The sequence below is a fragment of the Myxocyprinus asiaticus genome, chromosome 46 (assembly GCF_019703515.2).
Source record: "Myxocyprinus asiaticus isolate MX2 ecotype Aquarium Trade chromosome 46, UBuf_Myxa_2, whole genome shotgun sequence".
In the NCBI taxonomy this organism is placed as follows: domain Eukaryota; kingdom Metazoa; phylum Chordata; class Actinopteri; order Cypriniformes; family Catostomidae; genus Myxocyprinus; species Myxocyprinus asiaticus.
In genome coordinates this window covers 19,362,790-19,384,294 of record NC_059389.1, presented here as the reverse complement: position 1 = coordinate 19,384,294, position 21,505 = coordinate 19,362,790, and the positions used below count along the sequence as shown (strand labels likewise).

The window sequence follows — 21,505 nt, the reverse complement described above, 5'->3', positions numbered from 1 at the left end:
TGATTTGAAGCAAAAAAATCTATCGGCAGTAGACTATCTGCACTCCTAATTAAATACTAACAGACTGTGTAGGGGTATCCCACAGACACCCTACACAGTATATGGGAGTCCCACAGAGACCCTTCACCAACACCCACCCCTACCCCTAAACCTAACCCTAACATTCCCTTACAAAATTAACCCTGGTTTTACTACAATAACCATAGGATCACAACTAACAGCTGCACTTTTTCTGCAGCTTAAGTCCCCATGAAGTGCCTTGACAAGTGCAGTTTGATTTAGTGTTTTGACATATTTCCTGCTAAAACAGGAATTTGGGGCAGGACATGTGGAACGACCCATTTTTAAAAATTGGCAATAGGGTTTAGTTTACAGCCACAGCCACACACATATACCTCTTTCCACCATGCTGGTTATGTCAAAGCCGCTTACCGGGGAAACTTTAGAAGCAATCTCAATACCGGCCAACTTTTCCGAACAATGATCTAACTGACAACATGAATCCATAACCAGCCCACAAACACACATAGCACATTTTACTACAAGGCTGGAACCATTGTGCAAGTCCAATGCAGATGAATTAGAAACAAGGTAATATATCCATGTTTTGAATCACAATACTCTAAGCATAAAGAATAAAGAACACTTACTCAAGCTGTTTATCCCAAGAAATGTCAGACTGCACAAAACATATAAATAAACTTTCCTTGAGTCCAGCCCCCACGTCGGTACGTCCTATTCAGAAGTGATCATCCATATGCCCTTATCCCTTCGAAGACAATTACCTTACACTGTTAGAGCTTTAGACTGCTGAAAGGTGATAACGGCCAACTCACTTTTTGAGTGACCTTTATTGGCAAAACTGTTTGGCATGACCCTACAGCATGGATTATGTTCCCTTCGACGTGCACTGCGAAGGCATGGTAAGCGACTGTTAGAACACAGCCAGACGTGCTGAAGAGTCGTAGGAGGAGGGTGCATTCTCGTTCTAGAAAGCATTTGATTGGACAAGGTTTCTCAACCTCTATGTGACATCATGGATTTTAAGTGCTTATATCTTCTGAAAATGAATTTTGTCAACATTTAGAAGTACACTAGCATATACAGTGCATTCAGAAAGTATTCAGGCCCCTTCAGTTTTTTCACATTTTATGTTGCAGCCCTATGCTAAAATGCTTTAAATTATTTTTTTCACATCAATCTACACTCCATACCCTATAATGACAAAGCAAAAATCTGATTTTTTATAACTTTGCAAATTTATTACAAAGAAAAAAACTGAAATATCACATTGACATAAGTATTCAGACCCATTGCTATGACACTTGAAATTTTGCTCAGGTGCATCCCATTTCTCTGGATCATCTTTGAGAGGTTTCTGCACTTTGATTGGAGTACACCTGTGGCAAATTCAGTTGATTGGACATGATTTGGAAAGGCACACACCTGTATATGTAAATCCATATCAGAGCAAAAACCAAGCCATGAGGTCAAAGGAACTGCCTGCAGAACACAGAGATAGGATTGTGTCTAGGCACAGATCTGGGGAAGGCTACAAAAAAATGTCGGCTGCATTGAAGTTTCCCAAGAGTACAGTGGCCACCATAATTCTTAAATGGATGAAGTTTGGAACAACCAGGACTCTTCCTAGAGCTGGCTGCCTGGCAAAACTGAGCAATCGGGGGAGAAGGGCCTTGGTTGAGCTCGAACCAATTCGAACACTGCTAGCGTCTACAGTGAAATGCTGATGCGCCTGCAGCGATGAGTCGTCATAATTTGCTCTGTATATAACAGTCTACCTTGAACTCTGAGGTTGTTCATTGATGGTATATGCATTTGTTGAAGCCATCGGTTCATGTTATTTCAACTTCAGTGTTTAAAAATCATGTTTAATAATGGAATTCCTGGTGAAGAACTACACTATCCATGACCCACAGAAAGATCCACCAATCAGAGAACGGTGGCCAACAGAGCCTGCAAAACCATTAAGCACTGTGAATGATGCAATCGAGTACAGTCAGTCTCCCTACACCCCTTAAACTAAATATATATGTATATATCTTAAACTTTTGCAGTAAATTTAAAATATATTGTTTCTATACTTATAATCAACAACCTAAAATCAATAGTTTTTTTTATATTTCCATCGTTTTTTTTATTCAATTACATCATTAGCAATGCATAATGGGATTGTAGTTCCTACCATGTGCAAGACGTTAAGAACACAGTCTTGTACCTTTGTCTTTTTGTCCGATTTTCAAATACTTTTTTGCTTCAAATCCAAGTTTGTAATGTTGTGATTCACCTCTGAGCTGGTTGGTTTGGTTCATGGCTTAGAACTCTTTTATGAAGGATTTTATGAAAAGACTTCTGTAGAAAATACTTCTGTAACCAAGACGACTGAAAAGTTGGGCAGGCACTGTTGCACTGTATTGTAGGCATAAAACTGTACAACAGCACTATCTTCTGTTCTGGATGATGAACTGCAAAGCAAGAAATTAATGAAGACAGGCAAAAATGTTGTACACAGTCTTTACTTTATCTATTATATGTAGTATAAAAGTTACAATTAATAAAACCACACTTCAAATTCTTGTTCATATTTTCTTTATGGTTATAAAACAAGCTTTAAATGAGTGTATAGTAATTTTTTCATATAGCAGGCTACATTATATAGAGAGTCCAGTAACACAAGTCCAGTTATCTCTTAAATGTTAGGTCATACAATCACAAATATGAAATAATACATACATAACAATGGTCCCATCTGAATATCAGTGGTCATGCTACATTTCACCAATAAATTTTTTCAGAGTAGTATGGCAGTTCCTAGATTCAAACAGTCCAACTCAGATAAATGGATATGGATCCAAGGCATTAAGTTTCCCAATATCAGCACAAGTAGTTGGAAAAGGCAATCCCAAAATGGGACATTTTATTGCTGTTACCTACTTCATCTACTTCCTCTTCTGAAGTTTAAATGGGAGACCAAAATGTCTCACATTTGAAAACAAAAGTGCAGATATAACCAGTGTCAACACCTATAATATTCACCCTGTGTCCTTTGACTAATACAACTATGCAAAAAACATTACAAGCACAAAAAACACATCATACCACTTTTTGGCAACCGCACACTTCTTTAAGAGTTTAAGGTGAAACGAGTTATATAAACAGTAAGAAAGGCTGTACATAGAACATTTAACATTATGCGCTGACTACTTCCAATAAAACAATAAGAAAGAGCTCAAAGAGTGAGAAATATCAAATTGATATGCAAAAAAGACAGTTTATTAATGACTCATAAGAATGCATTAGTGGCTTGTTTATTCAAATAACAGTTTAGTGTAGATAATTCACACATGACCTTAATGGTTTGAGTATCTACACTTGCTTGTATGCAGCTAAGCATCCAGAACGTATCAAATTAATACATTAATTTAAATGTATGCAAATTAAGTGGCTGATTATTAGACTTTATTATGAAATATCTCCAAAAATGACACAAGGTTTAAGTGATTATAGATATTCACATAATTTTGACTGATTTTGCCAAGTAAGTCGTGCTCCCTATGATACATGACCTGAAGATGTTCCTCTATCCATCATGTATCCGTCAGGTTCTATCTTTGTAACCATCCAGTTGGTGGACTGATGTCTGTCTGCACTATGTATGGACTTTTGGCTGTAAGAAGAACCCATGCTTTAACCCATGGGTGTTCCAAAAAACGCATTATATATTTTATAAACAATGCATATGTAGTTCTTAAAGACACTTTGTAACATATTATAACAAAACAAACTCTATAATACTGACAAACTTCTGACTCTCACTAATTTAGAAATACTAAATGTATATCTAAGCCTTCAGCAGCAAATGTTTTAAGACAGAGTATGCATTATTCGTATAGAATATTTTACAAAAACGCATTAAAGGAATAGTTCGTCCAAAACTGGAAATTATGTCATCATTTACTCACTCTCATGTGCTCCTGTATGACTATGTTTCTTCTGAGGAACACATAAGGGAGTTATTTATAGCAGAATGTCCGAGCTGCTCATTTCCATACAATGAAAGTAAATGGTGACCACGCTTGTCAAGAAAGATTTTCAGTGAATAATGACTTACATTTCACACTGTTCCTCATGCAAAGCTGTCATATGACTTTCGAAGACTTGGAATATAATTAACAAGCAGCGTGGACTACTTTTCACAAGTATTTATGATTTATTTATTTTTTTTGCTGTTTTTTTTAAAGCCCCTGGTCCCCATTTACTTCATTGTATAGAGGTGAGCAGCTCGGAAATTCTGCTAAACTTTTTATTTTGTGTTCGACAAAAGAAAGAAAGTCAAACAGGTCTGGAATGACTTTTGAGTAATTGATGGCAGTATTTTGCTCTTTGAGTGAACTATCCCTTTAAACAAACCCTTTGATATTTGATCCATTATCTTTTGACCAGAAAGACACGATCGTGATCATGATTATCACCACACAACAAACAAAACTTCTTATTCTTCAAGTCTACCACGGATTAAATCTCTCAAAACTGCATCATTCCTCTGTACCATCTTGAATTTAAAGGCTTGGAAACACAAACGTTTGTCTGCTCTTGAGCCTGATATTGCAGCTCTTTGCAGGGGCTCATGTGATATGTTATACCATCAGAGCATTTGTGGCTGCCACCGTGACACAGCGGGTAAATGTATCCACTCGCTGCAGAAGAGTTACAGCAGAGAACATTTGAAGATGCTGTGCTTTTTGGAGCGCTTTTCTGAGATCTTCACCGGCCCCCCACCATCTGCATGACCGCCATCATTCTGGTGAATAGAGAGGGATATCAGAGAGTATTTACAGTAATTATAACACAGGAAAGAGCACATATGACTTTATGATACACTATGAAATGTGGCTCACCATTTTCCTGTTGAGTCTGGCCATGATGTCTCTGGCTAGGGTGAAAAAGGCCTCCTCCACATTTACGCTGGATTTTGCACTTGTTTCCAGACATTTTATTCCATAATCGATTGCCAACTAAAGAAAAAATAAATAATTTATCATGCAAAAACTATTGCACAATAATTTGTATCAAACATCAGCTTGTAATACTCAATAAAGGAAGAAAGTAGCAAATTACAAAATCTCAATTAAAATCCAGGTAAACCGTTAATGTTCCATATTTTATGTGTTAAATGGGTCATTGACAAGTAAGGTTGTCCGAGATAATAAAAATGAGAAATCTATAAAAACAAAATCAAATTTAAAACATCTATCAAGTTTGTAGAAATGCAATCTTCGTGTCCATGTTGGTGTCATACATTTTGAAAAACATATAGCATTTTCAACAAAAAATCGATTAAATGACTTTAAAAATGTCAAAAAGGGTAAAATGTATATATATATATATATATATATATATATATATATATATATATATATATATATATATATTGTAAAGATAATAAAATACTTTCCTTGCACATTGAATATATGTGAGTATACACAACTAATCATTAAATTAAATTAAAAATTATTTTTTTTTTTTTTGTTCAAATGACGACAAAACGGCTCCATACATTTTGGTTACACCACTTGACTTTCTTTTGGTGGAAAAATATTTTTTAAATATTAATTACATTTTAAAACAAAATTGTTACCTCATGTTTTAAAGAAATAATAATAAAATATTATTCCAAACTACTTATGCCAAAATTCTTTTTCTTAAGAATTTCAGCTTTTAATGAGACTTTTATTTATTTATTTATTTTACTGTCTCCAGACATTTTGACTGAAGCCCCCAGAATTTTAATTTTTTTTTAATTTAAAAAATGAAAAACATGTTCATCATAACAGGTGTATTCAAGTAAGTGTATTGTGAAAATTGCTTTTTAATGTATTTTTGAATAACTTATTAGTTTCAGACGAAAAAAAAAAATTAGCATCACATCATTGACCCATATACAATTATTGTGCACACTTGATATATTATAATGTTTACGTATTTATGTATATTTATAGGACTGGGTATTGATACAGATTTCCAGATTCGATTCGATTCCAATTCACAAGCTCTTGATTCCATTCGGATCTCAATTCTATATCGATTCATATGGGTACATTTCTGTACAATGTTGTGATAAGTCACTTGTTCGGGTAGGAAGGAGCAAGCGGGAGCCGGATAAACAATTCACGTAAGTTTCTTTATTTACACTACTTTTCAGTATAAACACATGGTTTGCTTTTCAGCAGGGCCCACACACACACACACACACACACACACACACACACACACACACACACACACACACACACACACACACTCAGGTTGGTCTCTCTCTCTCCTCCAGCTCTTTTAACCCCTTCCAGCTCTCACTGCAACACAAAAAGCTGTTAGAGGTGATTTCCCACAGGTGTCAATCCTTACCGCTCTTCCTCTTCCGACCTCGCTCTCCACAGATGTCGCTCGGTCACACCTACCTCACCACAAATGTCTATTTTGCTTGCATATAAAATATATTCTCTCTCAACTAATGCTCTTAATTAAAAAAGAACCTTCTATGTGACCCTTCTAAGTACAATTTGAAAATATTCATTTTACAAATCATTTTATCATTAGTTTTTCATCAAATTGGTCACATTTTATCATCAATTAATGTCTTGAAATGGCATATACTATGTTGCATATATATATATATATTTGTTACATTTTTATTGTTTACATACATAATTTGTACTATTTACATGTATTTACATTGATATGAAGAACACGTGCTTAATCAGTACTGTCTCTTTAAGACTAGCGTCATCAGCCTGTAAACGCATATAACGAGAGAAGATGTGCGTAGTTTCTTTAGCGCATCCATGAGCGATTAGAATGAAATGTTTATTTTTATGTTATTTTTAATCAATAACTGACTATAAAAAACAGAAAGGGTATTAGTCAATGACATATGGATCCATGGATCTCATCTTTGGACACACAGAATGATTTAAACTAGGGCTGTCAAATGATTCAAATATAGCTTTTTTTTTGTTTTTTTATCGCGATTAATCGCAATGTCTTTATAAACATGAGTGGACAAAATATGCTTCCTCCAGATGTATTTTTTCAGTCATCCACACAAAACCTGCCCCACCAACAGAGTTGAACAACAGAAAATGAACAACACTATTCAAATTATGTACAAAATATAGTAGTTGTAAGTGTATTATGACAGGATTTATTCGCTTCTTTTTACAGAGTTTTGACAGACATTTTCTTTCCAGGAGCACAGTGGAATTAAATAGCTCTGGTCATGTGACTATTTGCACCACTCATGCAAAAAAGTCTGCACTGTCATTTACAACTGACAACTCAAAATACATCAAAAACTTCTTTTAGACCAGGACACAATTGTAACCAGTGGGATTAAATGGGTGACAGTGTAGATTACGTGCAGGGTTCCAGCAATGTCTCTAACTTCTGCATTGGCTAGTGCACTATCAAACAGAGACACTGTGACAGAACCTTGGAGACAGCAGCAGGGTTTCCGTTAGCCGGTAATCAGTACCGCCGCTCCAGGCCCGGTTCAACGGGGGTGCTTGAGGGTGCTAAGCACCCTCAAATCAACGTTAGAGCACCCTCAATTGCAGACCAGGGCAAATTTATCCTGAATGTTTTTTTTTTTTATTAGATCACTGGGACCTAACACACCTCCACAAGCATTTAATATGCTCAGGGTTGCCAGATAATAGATGTGATCCCCCAATCAGAGATTTACACTAGCACAAATTGGAAATATTCTGCCTGTTATACTTAATTTGTGCAATCTGGCAACCATGCATGTGAGCACCATGAAAACAACTTCAGAAACTATCAGTAGTGTGATATTTAGCTCAACGTAATGTGTGATACAGCCACTCCGTGTCCATTCATGAGGCTCCATGTGCTGTTTAGTGCTACTAAGTCTGCGAGCAAACCTTTTCAATGATGAACTTTATTAAAATACAAATAGAACGTTGCATCATTCGCATGCGGAGGGGTAATTAATGACATGCGAGCAAAAGCAAGCAAGAGAGGAATATGTTTTTTAATTGTGTAAAATTAGTCAAATGTTGAAGTCCCTCACACCTATATGCAAATGTTACTCTGGCAGTAATCATTTATCATAGTCATGCAGCCTGTTTTATTCCATTGTGTGCTGAATGGGATACCAAACCATTTGCGGACAAAGCATTGACGAGACCCACATCATGACCCACTGAGCGCATAAATGAGTAGGTAATGTATTGAGATTAAAACAACTAAACAGGTCTGCTTTGCATCAAACATTAAAGGAAGCTTTTAGAATCTATCATTTCCGAAAATTTTATTTTACTATTAAAACCGACCCCTGATGTAGAGAGTGTTAAATTGAATAATAAATTGCCATTGCATTGAAGTATAGCCTATTGGTGGTAAAATGAACAATTATTAATTATACCTCACATTTATTCAGTTTTTCTGACACCTGTTAGAAAAGTATTATTTGTAGAGAAAAACTTCAGGCAATTGCAGAATAGTCCCATTAGTCACATACTTTATACACTGTATACACAAATTGTGCATCATGCATTAGTATTGTGCATCGTGCACTACTATTTCTGGGCTTAAAAGCTGCAAGAACTGTGCAGATATTTTTATCTTCTATCTTCCATGTTCTACTTAAAGGCTGATGTGGCCCCTGTACCAAAATAAATGCACACCCCTGCTCAGTTGAACAGGCTATGTAAGCCTGTATATTAGCAAAGCAGATTTCCCTGAATCCCAGCGAACACACAAAATCCCTGTATCAAAACTAATAAACGTGTATGATTTTGCAAATCAGTATGTACTGATTTGCAGGCGCAGCATTTTCCTGTCATTTTCAGCAACAGATCATGCACCGAAAGAAACTAAGCAATAAATGTTTGTACATTTTAAAACATTTTCTTTGCGTTGATTGAGTAGCATTTAAACTATTTCATCTTTTAAAAAAAATTTGTAATACGATACGGCTCCACTTTATAAGAGCACCCCCACTATTTTCAGAAGCACCCTCATAGCCCTTTTCCATCGACACGGTTCGGGTGCAGGTTCCTGGGCCGGTGCAAATTCTCGAACTGTTCGCGCATTGCCACCGCCGAAAAGGCCACTCCGGGCCCAAAACCTAGTTCCGCACCGGCCCCAAAAGCTTGCTGGTCTTTACACAGGAACCAATTACGTCAGGAGACGGAGGGTGGGATAATGTTTCGTCGCTATGGTAAAGTTTTCCCAAACAACAACAGTAGCTACCGTCTGCAGCAAGGAGTACATCTTCGCTCTATAACAACAATAAAAAATCCACAAAATTATCAGACATCAAAAGCATTTAGGTAACATGACGGAACAAGTTCTCTACTTGCAATTTGGTATTTACGAAGTATATATCTACTTGGTATTTACGAAGATACGAGATAAATTAGAGATCGCAAAGGAAAAAATACTCTACGAGAATGAAGATACAGCACGAAATGATGCATGTCGCCTTCAATCGGACAACTGACCTAATCATAAACAAATTGAAAAACACTTAAGGGAGTACAGGGACCATAAGAAGGACATAAGCAAAAGTGACAGTGGACAGAGCAACGACGTTTTGGACTCAGACACCGACAAGCCTGCTAACTAAATGATGCATTGAATCCAGCCAGTAACGCTCGTGATAAACAGTGAATTGCTGGTGTCCTCTGCAGCTGATTTCAGTAAGTTGTTATATTTGCCAACTTTGTTAGCTTTTCATACACTGTTGTCATCGTATTTTGTGTATTGTTTTGTTTTGTAAGGGGATTTTTGACCAGCTCCTCACTAATGGCAATTTTCCACTGCACGTTAAGGTTCGACTCGACTCGACTCTGCTCGCTTTACTTTTCTGAGCTTGCTTTTCCACTGCAGTTTAGTGCAGCCTCAACATGGGTGGGATTATAGGCTGGTCGTCATAGTTGAGCCACCTCTACTGCCATGACATCATCTTAATCGCGACACAAACACACAACAAAGGAGCAATGGAGGATATTGAAGGAATGGTGTTATTGATTCTCGGCATGTGGCTGTTTTTCACAGCAAGACGACAAACTTTGTTTCAAAAGAGGCTGACGGCAGCAAGACAAAATACCTCTAAAAAACAGGAGAGTTTGGGAAATCATACACCAAAGCGCAGACAAGGACATCACTGTGTTAGCTCAAAGACGACGCATGAGGGTAAGCTAACCTGCCATCTAGCTTATAGATTCTCTCTGACCAGTCAGTGATCTGCAGGGTTTTGACATCACATTTAGTATTGGCTCAGCTTGCTTGGAACCTCGACTGAGGTGGTACTAAAAAAAGTACCAGGTACCAGGTACTATCCACAGTGGAAAACCCCCAAAAAGCGAGCAGAGTCGAGTCGAGCCGTACCGTGCAGTGGAAAAGCCCCATAAGTTTTGAAGATCGCAGTTATCTGTTAAGTAAAACGGTGGGATTCTCAATCAATAATATCACATGCTATAGCAAAAATCAAAATGCAACCATCTGCTACACCAATGTTATTAATGATTCCACTGTAACAGTTTACAGAACTTAGCAAGTTAAGCCGTAGTTCATACAATATAATGTAATTACATTACCTGTCATCTTTAGCGTAGATGTCTTCTCTGGCAGTCTTGTTGAGCAATGTAATTACGATGGATTGCATTAATCCGTATGTTTAAATATGTCCTCAAAAACAATCAGAAACTCCATCAGCTGCCTTTACTGGCACGTTATATGTTATTCAAGGACACGGAAGCAGTCGTGGAACATAGACGATCGCCTCGCACTCACACTTTCACTTCACTTTCAACTTTCATAACACGCCTCACAGTGCAAGGCAGGTGTTTAAGTGGCAGCTCTCTTGCCACTGCAATCATGTTACAAAGTTCTGAGCTCTGTCTGTGCTTTGTGGGCATGTTCTACTGCTGTGCTACATTGATCAAATGCTTGGCGCAGGTATCAGCATAATGTCTCCCAGCATCTGTTTTCCGGATGGTCAATGCATGTGACATCAGCGGCATTTGCGCGAAATGACACGCTTCTCATGAACTACGGTTTATTCAAAGGGTCATATTACGCGTTAACGACGTTAAAAAAAATAGTGCCGTTAAACTAATTTTGCATTAACGCGTTATTAATGCGTTAACTTCGACAGCACTAATTTAAACCAAACTTTTACTCTCAAAACACAGTGAAAGCACCTCTGTGTTAATAACGTCTCCACTATACTACTTGTGGATAATATGGTGAGTGAAATCTGAACATTTACTAGCCAGTGGCTAATCATAGACATTTTCAGTTGCATAGTGTGAGATTTGGTTGCACATGTGATTTACTTGCATTACAGTGGGTTGCCACATAGAGTGAAAGGATCGATATCGAGATCATTAAAATGAAGATCAGGATGCATCGGAAAATCAACATTTTTACCCTGCCCTATATATTTATATTGACACATACAGTATATTATATATACAAAAACATACACTATATAATGCTATAATCTATACAATAATGACATTTTAGGATAAACTGATTATGTATTTGAGTATGAGAAAACTGCAGAGAGCTTGTAAGAAGCGAAAGGCCTCACTTTCTCTCCTCTCTCTTTGGACACCTGTCTCCTGTCGTTCATATCACATTTGTTTCCGAGGATCATCCTCTCAACATCAGATGACGCATGCTAAAAAAAGTAATAGAGATGTTCTTCAAGTTACACAGAAAATGTATTTAAAAAATGTAAAAAATATATGCTCTTAACTCATTTAAATAAACAATAAAATACCGTAACGTAGATTAATGTATTTACATGTTATACCATATCTGAGCATAAGTACTGAGCAGATATATGAACATAACCCTGTATTGTAGTGAATTACCTCCTCAATATTGCGGATCCAGTTTTTTATGTTCTCAAATGACTTTTCACTGGTGATGTCATATACTAACATAATCCCCTGAAAAGAAAGCAAGTGAGATAAAAACATTGAATGTGCTTAAAAACTCATATACACTAAACAGACCATTTCAAAGAACATTCAACATCTTTGTTCCAAGAACATTTCTGGTTAGTTGTCAAATACATTCCGAACAACAGTGGGAGGTGCTTCAGCTTTATTCACATTGCAATTCCTTTGTTATAATTTATGTAATTAAAATGGTTTCTATATAATTCCATGAAAATAGTGTGAGTGTCAGTAAGGTCTTACCATAGCGCCTCTGTAGTATGCTGTGGTGATAGTCCGAAATCTTTCCTGTCCTGCTGTGTCCCTGTTAAACAACCAGACAGAGTTCTTTAAAATTGCCCCTGCAGGGCAACACACACAAATATACATCCTCGCCTCATTTCTTCCTTCCTTTGTCACCCTGCATAACCAAAACACTTCACACTGGTTTACAGTGAATCCCACCCTGCTTTTTGCTGCTTGTTGTCTGCATGTCCCATCCTTTCTTAAAGCCCTATTCGGATGGCAATTGTTTCTCAGGGTGATGCCTGTAAAGGTACATTTTCATGGCTCCTCTGTGATAAAACTCATGCGTTCGGGTGACAATTAAATCACGACTTTTTGTCGATCACATGATTGCAGTTGCGCTTGTTATATGGAAAATTCATCAAGCCACAAACTGTCCTCTGTATTTGCATTTAAATATGTTTGGAATTACGCTAAAGTGAAAATAAACATTTTAAAACATGAGGGAACCGTGCTGCAAAGCTCTGCGGACATTTACAGTGTACATTTTCACATACGGAGCAAGCCAAAATTCTTGCGAAGAGCAATTAAACAAGTCAAGAAACTGTAGAGACAAGACTGTTTATCAACGCAGTCAAATAAATCTGTCAACAGGGGTACACATGTTTCGTCACCCACATCACTTCAGTTGCACCACTTGCGCGCTCTCTCCTAAGCGCACGCAAGGAGATATAGAAGCCGCACATATCAAGGACTGTAAAGATAGTTCAAATGAAATTTGAGGAGCTCTGGTAAAAATGGTTTTCTTATGTTTTATCTATCAAAATGACGGACATCATTTGGAATTATCTGTCAGTGTTTAAAAAGTGGAGGTGGAAATTAAACCTTTTAAATAAGATAGACATTAACTCCGACAAATTTTCTGGGACTATTCGACCCGTATAAATGAGTAGTCATGCAAGCCCTATGTATAAATGTATTTAGTAAACGCTTCTACATTAAAATGTGATATTACAATTTTATTACATTGCTGCCATAATAATGGACCATTTCAAAAGTTTACGTGATCTGGCTCTCGTTTTTCTTTCCCTTCTACTTAAGAGTCCCCACTCACTGTGTTGGAGTGGCGACATCATTTTATTATTGTGAATTATTTCAAAAATTTCTGTTGCACAATCCTCTAACTTTCACAACTGTCCATTACTGCCAGAGCTGTTACCACATGCGGCGCAATGTACGGCACTTGGATTATAAAGTCAGAGATGTGGACTCGGATGGTAATTAAATTACCACACAACCTTGGTGTGTGTCAAAAACAGTAGGTAATTTGAGGTAGTAGGTAGTAAGAAATTTTCTTGCGGAAGGTGGGAGAAAAACACAGACATTTTGGATTCAGACGGCAATAAAATCACTGACTATCCCCTGTAAATGCTGGAATTACCTCATGTCCCCATGTAAAATAACTGTCGTCCAAATAGTGCGTCACCTAAGTTCTCGACAGAGTGGGTGACCATTACAACTGATAAAAGGAAGGCCACAGTGTATGATGTAATTTCCCTTTTACCTAAAATACCTGAAAGCATGATGGACCATTAGAAATACCAAGACCTCTAAACTCTCTCCAGTGCATTGAAATACATTAACAGACATATTGCTGTATGTTGCCATTTTTCTCCTTTTAAGTAATTTTTTTCCTTATAAAGAGCACACAGAACTCTCTGTCATCTGTGTTGAAGAAGTCTTCTAAGGGATGGGAACATCTCTTTAGGTACATCAACAGTTTACACAGTTCTAAATATATAGGCTTGTGTGAACTGTGACATAAATAAAGTGAAAAGTAAAGAAAAAAACTACATTTAGTAGTTGTGACAAATAAATGGTTTACCATATCTGCAGCTTGATTTTCTTCCCATTGAGCTCGATAGTTCTGATTTTGAAATCAATTCCTGGCAATAGAGAAAAAGAGAAACATCATCAGTTGTACAATGGATCACCATATTTGTTGCTTTGCAATGGTCGAGTATAATGAGCCATTATCAGCTTCTTTTGAAATTTTTTGGCCTGGTTATTGGTTATTAAAAAATGACTCTTTTCCATTTTGGTATAAAGTTACCATTTTGTGAAACCGCTTTTACACAAACATTCACTACGCATCATAAAGTCTTAACATTATAGATTGTTTTCTGTATATCTGACATCTCAAGGCTATTTATGTTGCTGAGAGATAGGTGGTTTCCTGCTGCCCTGTTAGCTGTCCTGTCTGTCTGGACTTTGCTCAAATTCCTCATTACATTAGGTCATGTTTGAAAAGAAATTAATCAGACAAATGATATGGGAATTCTAGGCTGAATAGTGATATAAAAACAATATGTTCCATTAATGGCGCAGTCTGTACTTTGTCCCTTCCTAAAAATCTTTATGTATAAAAAATAGTGCTGCAACTAACAATCATTTTGATACTCGATTAATCTGCGATTATTTCTTCAATTAATCGATTAATCTCTAACAAAACAATCATGCAATTAATCGTGATTAAATCTTTAAATCAACTGACAGCACAACTAAAAAGCTTTATGCTTAAAAATATAGTGCTGAAACGAACAATATTTCTGATACTCGATTAATCTTCGATTATTTCTTCAATTAATCGATTAATCATAACTACAAATATCATGCAATTAATTGGGATTAAATATTTTAATTGACTGACAGCACAACTAAAAAGCTTTACGCATAAAAAAATAGTGCTGTAACTAAAGATTATTTAATAAATAAATAAAATTTGGCTTTTTGAACCAAATTATCAATTAATCTTCGAATATATCTTCAATTAATCAATTAATGCAAAAAAAAAGCACAATTTTATCTCCTGTATTTTATTTTTTTTAAATTAAATATGAAGGATTGTATACATTGTGTATAAAAAAGGTTTAAAATACTAGATAAATGTTACAATATCAACTGTTTGTCAACATGGAACATATAACATGTTACTGTAATGTCATTATTCCATGAATATTAGGGGCTCTGTACATTTATTCTTATTCTTATAAAATATGTTTTTGCATTATATTTAGGATTTCAATTACGGTTACATTTAAACCTAAACTTGATGTCCAACATTAATCAGCTAATTATTTAATTATAGAAAATAATCTATTTAATCTATTAGTTTTTGCAGCACTATTAGGAAATGAATAGTGCTTTTGAAAAATATGTTTAAAATCATAAACTCGCATGAGATGAAGACTGTAGTCATAAGTAGCCTGATAGTCACAGTTAACTAGTATTCACTCAATACAGATATCCATACATACTTCCCTACTATATAGTATGCCAAAAACAGTATACCAGTGGAGTAGTATGTCCAAATCCTCTGTATTCTTAAAAAAAAAAAAAAAAATCTAGATTATGCACTTTCACATTCAAACCCTACATGGGTTGATCCATGAGTTACCACCACCATCATGCCCTTGAGCAAGACACTCAACCTCAGGTTGCTCCAGGGGGATTGTCCCTGTATTAAACGTTAGATAAAAGCTGACTTCCATACAGGAAGCGTGCATTCAGTACAGATGAGACTCCGGAATCCAGTCACTCTTCAATGACCCATAGCAGCATGATCAACACAACAGACTCACCCTCCTGAAACAGTTTCAGATCAGCCAACTGCATTCAGCTGGCCTTGCAGATGACCCCTCACAGACCCTCTACTTGCATCCCTAGAAATTACACCTACATGCTGCTATGGAAAGTCACACGAGTTTGGAACGACATGAGGGTGAGTAAATTATAACAGAATGTATATTTTTGGGTGAACTATCCCTTTAAGTATCACAACCCTGAGAGAAACACACATTTAGAGTTACAGGAAGTAGAGAAGGACAGCTCAGAGAAGTATGAGGAAGCATGCAGAGTGCTCACCACTGGGGTCACGGACATCCAGGCACAAGAACACAGATGCCAGTCAAATGCATTGGCGTAAGAATGCTGAGATGGCCTGAGTGAACGTTACGAGACTGTGACACAGTTTCAAACAGTACAGCCCTCTTTTCATGGTTAAGTCTACTACTATGAGACTGCATTTCTGACCCTGCACCACTCACTTTATCACCACAAAGAAACTGTACTTCCCCAAGCACTCAAAATTTTGTTTATGCAAAGTTATTGAGATGAAGGAAGCCAGTCTCTGCAGCCAGATAAGTTGCAAACACAACTAAACTCTGAAAGAAAGTCAAGGCCCAAAGACCCTACTACAAGACACCTTTGCAAAAAAAATATATAAAAAAAGAAAAAAAGGCAGAGGGGGTGTTAAAGTTTTAATCAGATGGAAAAACTGACAAAGGAAATGACTAAACTCTCTGTGCAGGCAAACTCAAGATAAACCCATGCAGCATTCACACATTTACACACTTAGTTATCTAAATGGGGACATACTATATACGTCTTATGTTTTTATATACTGCTAATTATAATAGACTATCCCTAACCCTAATAATTATTTAATGCATGTATGAATGTTTTTTTCAAATGAGGACATCCCAAAATGTCCCTAAAGGGAGGTTTAGTTTATATTTGGTCACTTCTATTCTATTATTGTATTTGCATTACTGGTTTTCTGAAAATATTCTAGCTGTTGTATTTCTGTGTGTACTGGAAGAATCTGTTATCAAGTCAAATTTCCTTAAATATGTGAATCGACAAAAAAAGAATGTGAAAGTGAAAGTGGATAACATCGCTTCTGAGGATATAGATTTAACCACTAGAGTCTTATGGGATAATTTTATGCTGCCTTTATATGCCCCCCCCCCCATTCACTTGCATTATATGGACCTACAGAGCTGAGATATTCTTCTAAAAATCTTTGTTTGTGTTCGGCAGAAGAAAGAAAGTCATACACATCTGGGATGGCATGAGGTTGAGTAAATGATGGGAGAATTTTCAATTGTGGGTGAACTATCCCTTTTTAACTGTTTAGCCTAAAATGTTCAGCCATCAAAAGACAGAATACTTGCATTACATTGTCACTCATTCTCAATTGATAACAGCTGTCATCATATGGCAAACAGCATCTGGTCATGACCAACAGCCTGTCATCTTTATAAACAAATACTTCAATAAACCAGCTAACTGTAACATATCAGCTGGCTTGGGTTCATTAGCATGTTAGGGCACTGAATGAGAACACAGAATGCATATATATATATATATATATATATATATATATATATATATATATATAGCTCATTAAAATGTTTATATTTGTCTTGTGTGGAGTCCTGTATGAACTTGCAAAAGGCCATTACTGAAATGGGTTTTGACAAGTTAAAATTAGATAAAGCTGTCGTCAGCAAAATATGACTCTCACACCTTTAAAGAGCCAACAGCATTGTTTCTAAAGTATATATATATATATATATATATATATATATATATATATATATATATATATATATATCATTTTTATACTTGCATTATATAGGATGTAATGTATGTATCTATGATATCTATCTATATATAGTAGGCCTACAATACATTATCTATATATAATCGATATTTATTTATCTGTTTATATGTTTACATTTGGATAAATAAGCAAGCTGAATAGTATTTACTCATAGGCCTGCATTTCTAAATACATCCAGATGTTTTAATGTTTCACATAACCACATGATTGATTGAGGGGAAAAAAATAGCTGCTTTTTTAAAGTAATTTATCTAAGCAAAAGGAAAAAGTAATTTATTTATTACAGTTTCAACTGACTGATTTCTAGGACCCTATTGTCCTTCCTTGCATATAACGGGACACTATCACTATACGCAGATGACCGGTGTACTGACCGATTGTGGAGATGAAGGTGGTGTTGAACGCATCCTCGCTGAATCTGAACAGGAGACATGTCTTTCCGACTCCGCTGTCCCCTATGAGCAAGAGTTTGAACAGATAATCGTAGGTCTTCGCCATTTACCAAGCTGGTATATTCCTCTTTGGACTGACAGTGCACAGTTTCCCTTGTTCATGGCATTGACAGAAAATCATACGGTCCGGAGAGGAGGCGGGGCCTCTTTAGTGACGTCAGTGCTATGCCATCTGCGTGATTGGTCAATGTAGTTTCTAGGAGGACCCTGGTACACAGTAACACAGTAGTCAAATATTTACATTTACATTATGTCACCCATCATATGTAGCCTAGTAATAAACTGTATCTGAACCTCCGGTGTGCACAGCAAGGCATGGAAAATATTAAATAAACAGATGTGTTTTTCGTGGAGCATTTCAAACAATACATTTGTGAATTTGTGGAAATGTGTCTGGGTGACCTGTTATTTAGTAGATTTAAAAGAAAAGACCATGAATATAGTAAGTAGCAATAATTAATTTGAAATGAACAGAGTTCATGTCAAACACGTAAATCGCAGTTCCCAGCCATTTTAGCATTTATTTAATGCATTCACGTAAAATGGACGTAATGGGAAACATTGTCATGTGAACTCATTTGTTGCATTTATGCGATTTATTTGAATGGAAAATTTGTATGTAATCGCAATACATACGTTTTATTTTGAGCGGCTAAATGTGTTTACATTACAAATATTTACTACTAAATATTTACTACAAATCTACTAATAAATGGCATTTGTACCTTAGTTGTGAAAAGCAAGACATAAATATATAAGATAAACAGCTGTTTTAAATATAGAATATGCTTCTAAAAAATATTTGGGAATTAATTGCTGACAGTTTATGTAAAAAAAATAAATAAAATAAAAATTAAACAAATTTCTATCATAATTTGATGTCAGTCACATTCACAGTTACATCCAAGTGGGGGAAATGTATGGGAAAATATTCCATCTATACATATATGTTTTTGTTTTTTATTTGTTTGTTTTTTGTGCAATTTTGGATGTCTCTCTCTCTCTCTCTCTCTCTCTCTCTCTCTCTCTCTCTCTCTCTCTCTCTCTCTCGTGTGTGTGTGTGTGTGTGTGTGTGTACATGTTTATACTACACTGTGGGGACCAAATGTCCCCACAAGGATAGTAAAACCTGAGATCACCTACATTGTGTGGACCAGCCAGCGGTCCCCACGAGGGAAATGGCTTATTAAACATACTAAATTATGTTTTTTTGAAAATGTAAAAATGCAAAAAGGTTTCTGTGAGGGTTAGGTTTAGGGGTAGGGTTAGGGTTAGGGGATAGAATCTATAGTTTGTACAGTATAAAATCCAAAAAATGCATGGAAGTCTATGGAGAGTCCCCACAATGATATAAAAACATAGTATGTGTGTGTATGTGCGTGTGTGGGCAGGTTTTTGTGGTATACGAGGACATTTTTTTAGGTTACAAACTGGTAATTACAAGGGTATTATGCTATAAATGTGGTTTATAAGGACATTTCTAGTGTCCCCATAATTCAAATCGCTTAAAAAACATACTAAACAATGTTTTTTTTTTTTTTTTTTTAAATGTAAAAATGCAGAAAGTTTTTTGTGAGGGTTAGGTTTAGGGGTAGGGTTAGGGTTAGGGAATAGAATCTATAGTACATACAGTATAAAAATCATTATGTCTATGGAGAGTCCTCATAATGATAGCTGCACCAACATGTGTGTGTGTGTGTGTGTGTGTGTGTGTGTGTGTGTGTGTGTGTGTGTGTGTGTGTGTGTGTGTGTGCGCGACCTGTTTCAGTGGCATCACTTTTTCCTGCAGCCACCACATTTGTGGCCATCTGCGGGAGGAAACAATGGCGGTGAATGGAAAAACACCCGTAAAACTATATCAAGAAAAAGACTCAAAAGTCCTGTCCCAGGAAAGGTGTATTCAGGTCTGAGGTCTGCACAAATATTGCCAAATTTGACTTTTGCGGACATTTAAATATATTTAATCAACGATTCATCTCTGTACGGCACCGAGTCTGTTGTGTAACCGTCAAGTGCACACACCTACCGGGACATCACCATAAACATCTCTTATTCAGAAATCACAAATGTTTTTCTGCTCTGATTTGGCCACAATATCACAAAATGTCTGTGATGATCCCATCTGTATGAATGTAAGAGCTGCTTTTAACTCATGAATAATACACAGAAAGCAACCGAGGTGTATTAGTGAATAAGACTAATATGTTTATATTGTAGTCTGGTGGTGTGAATAAAGTCTGTGCTTCATAATCTTATGATGTGTTGTTTGTTATTTATTTTTATTTATTTATTTTTTTTTATTATCCCCTTTTCTCCCCAATTTGGAATGCCTAATTCCCACTACTTAGTAGGTCCTCATGGTGGCGCGGTTACTCACCTCAATCCGGGTGGCGGAGGACAAGTCTCAGTTGCCTCTGCTTCTGAGACGTCAATCCACGCATCTTATCATGTGGCTCGTTGTGCACACCGCAGAGACTCCCAGCATGTGGAGGCTCATGCTACTCTCCGCGATCCACGCACAACTTACCACACGCCTTATTGAGAGCGAGAACCACTAATCACGACCACAAGGAGGTTAACCCATGTGACTCTACCCTCCCTAGCAACCGGGCCAATTTGGTTGCTTCAGAGACCTGGCTGGAGTCACTCAGCACGCCCTGGATTCGAACTCGTGACTCCAGGAGTGGTATAGCGTCAATACTCGCTGAGCTACCCAGGCCCCTTATGATGTGTTGTTTATTGACTAAAATTAGTATACATTAATTATATACTATGTATTCACAGTATACTTATTTTTCATTCATTACAACGTGTTACAATTATCACATACCTTTATACACAATATTCCTGAGTCCCATGATGCTTTGCGGGAGATGTGGGCGGAACTTCCGGTTGTGCATAAACAATTGTTATGTTATGTACTAACGCAGCATTAAAAATGACAGAAACTTGAGAACAAATTATCACAGAATTATAGCAAGGCGATATTGTTCTTCCCCACATATATGTTAATGATTATGGGTTTCAGGATGATGGACAAATATTGCAAATGTAGAAGCATTTTAGTTATTTTGTTGAGTCTTTATCCATCGATTGGAAGAACCTGAGCAGACTAACCTGAAAAGCTATGTAGCCTATTAGCAAAGTTGGGCATGTTTTGAGAACTGTAGATAATTATGGTTATTTTAAAGCATATATGAGTTTAGTCAGAACCTAAAGAGTTTGTTGTTCCGAAATTTTGTACTTACAGCAGATACAGGGGAGGTCTAGACAGCAGGATGCTCATTTATTACAGGACTCAGGCGATGAGACTGTCATGCTGCCGTTTTTCTGATAAAATACAAATATTT

At 36.5% G+C, this 21,505-nt stretch overlaps 1 protein-coding gene across 1 annotated transcript; it reads right to left on the bottom strand.

Moving 5' to 3' along the window:
• Positions 1 to 12: 12 nt before the first annotated feature.
• LOC127436331 (ras-related protein Rab-8B-like) lies at positions 13 to 18,285 on the bottom strand. The gene is made up of 7 exons (XM_051690425.1): positions 18,078 to 18,285; positions 14,122 to 14,182; positions 12,255 to 12,315; positions 11,925 to 12,002; positions 11,639 to 11,728; positions 4,917 to 5,033; positions 13 to 4,819 (listed from the first exon to the last, which is right to left on the bottom strand). The coding sequence occupies exons 1-7, from the start codon at positions 18,199 to 18,201 to the stop codon at positions 4,727 to 4,729; spliced, it is 624 nt and encodes a 207-aa protein (XP_051546385.1). The 5' UTR covers positions 18,202 to 18,285; the 3' UTR covers positions 13 to 4,726.
• Positions 18,286 to 21,505: the final 3,220 nt, after the last annotated feature.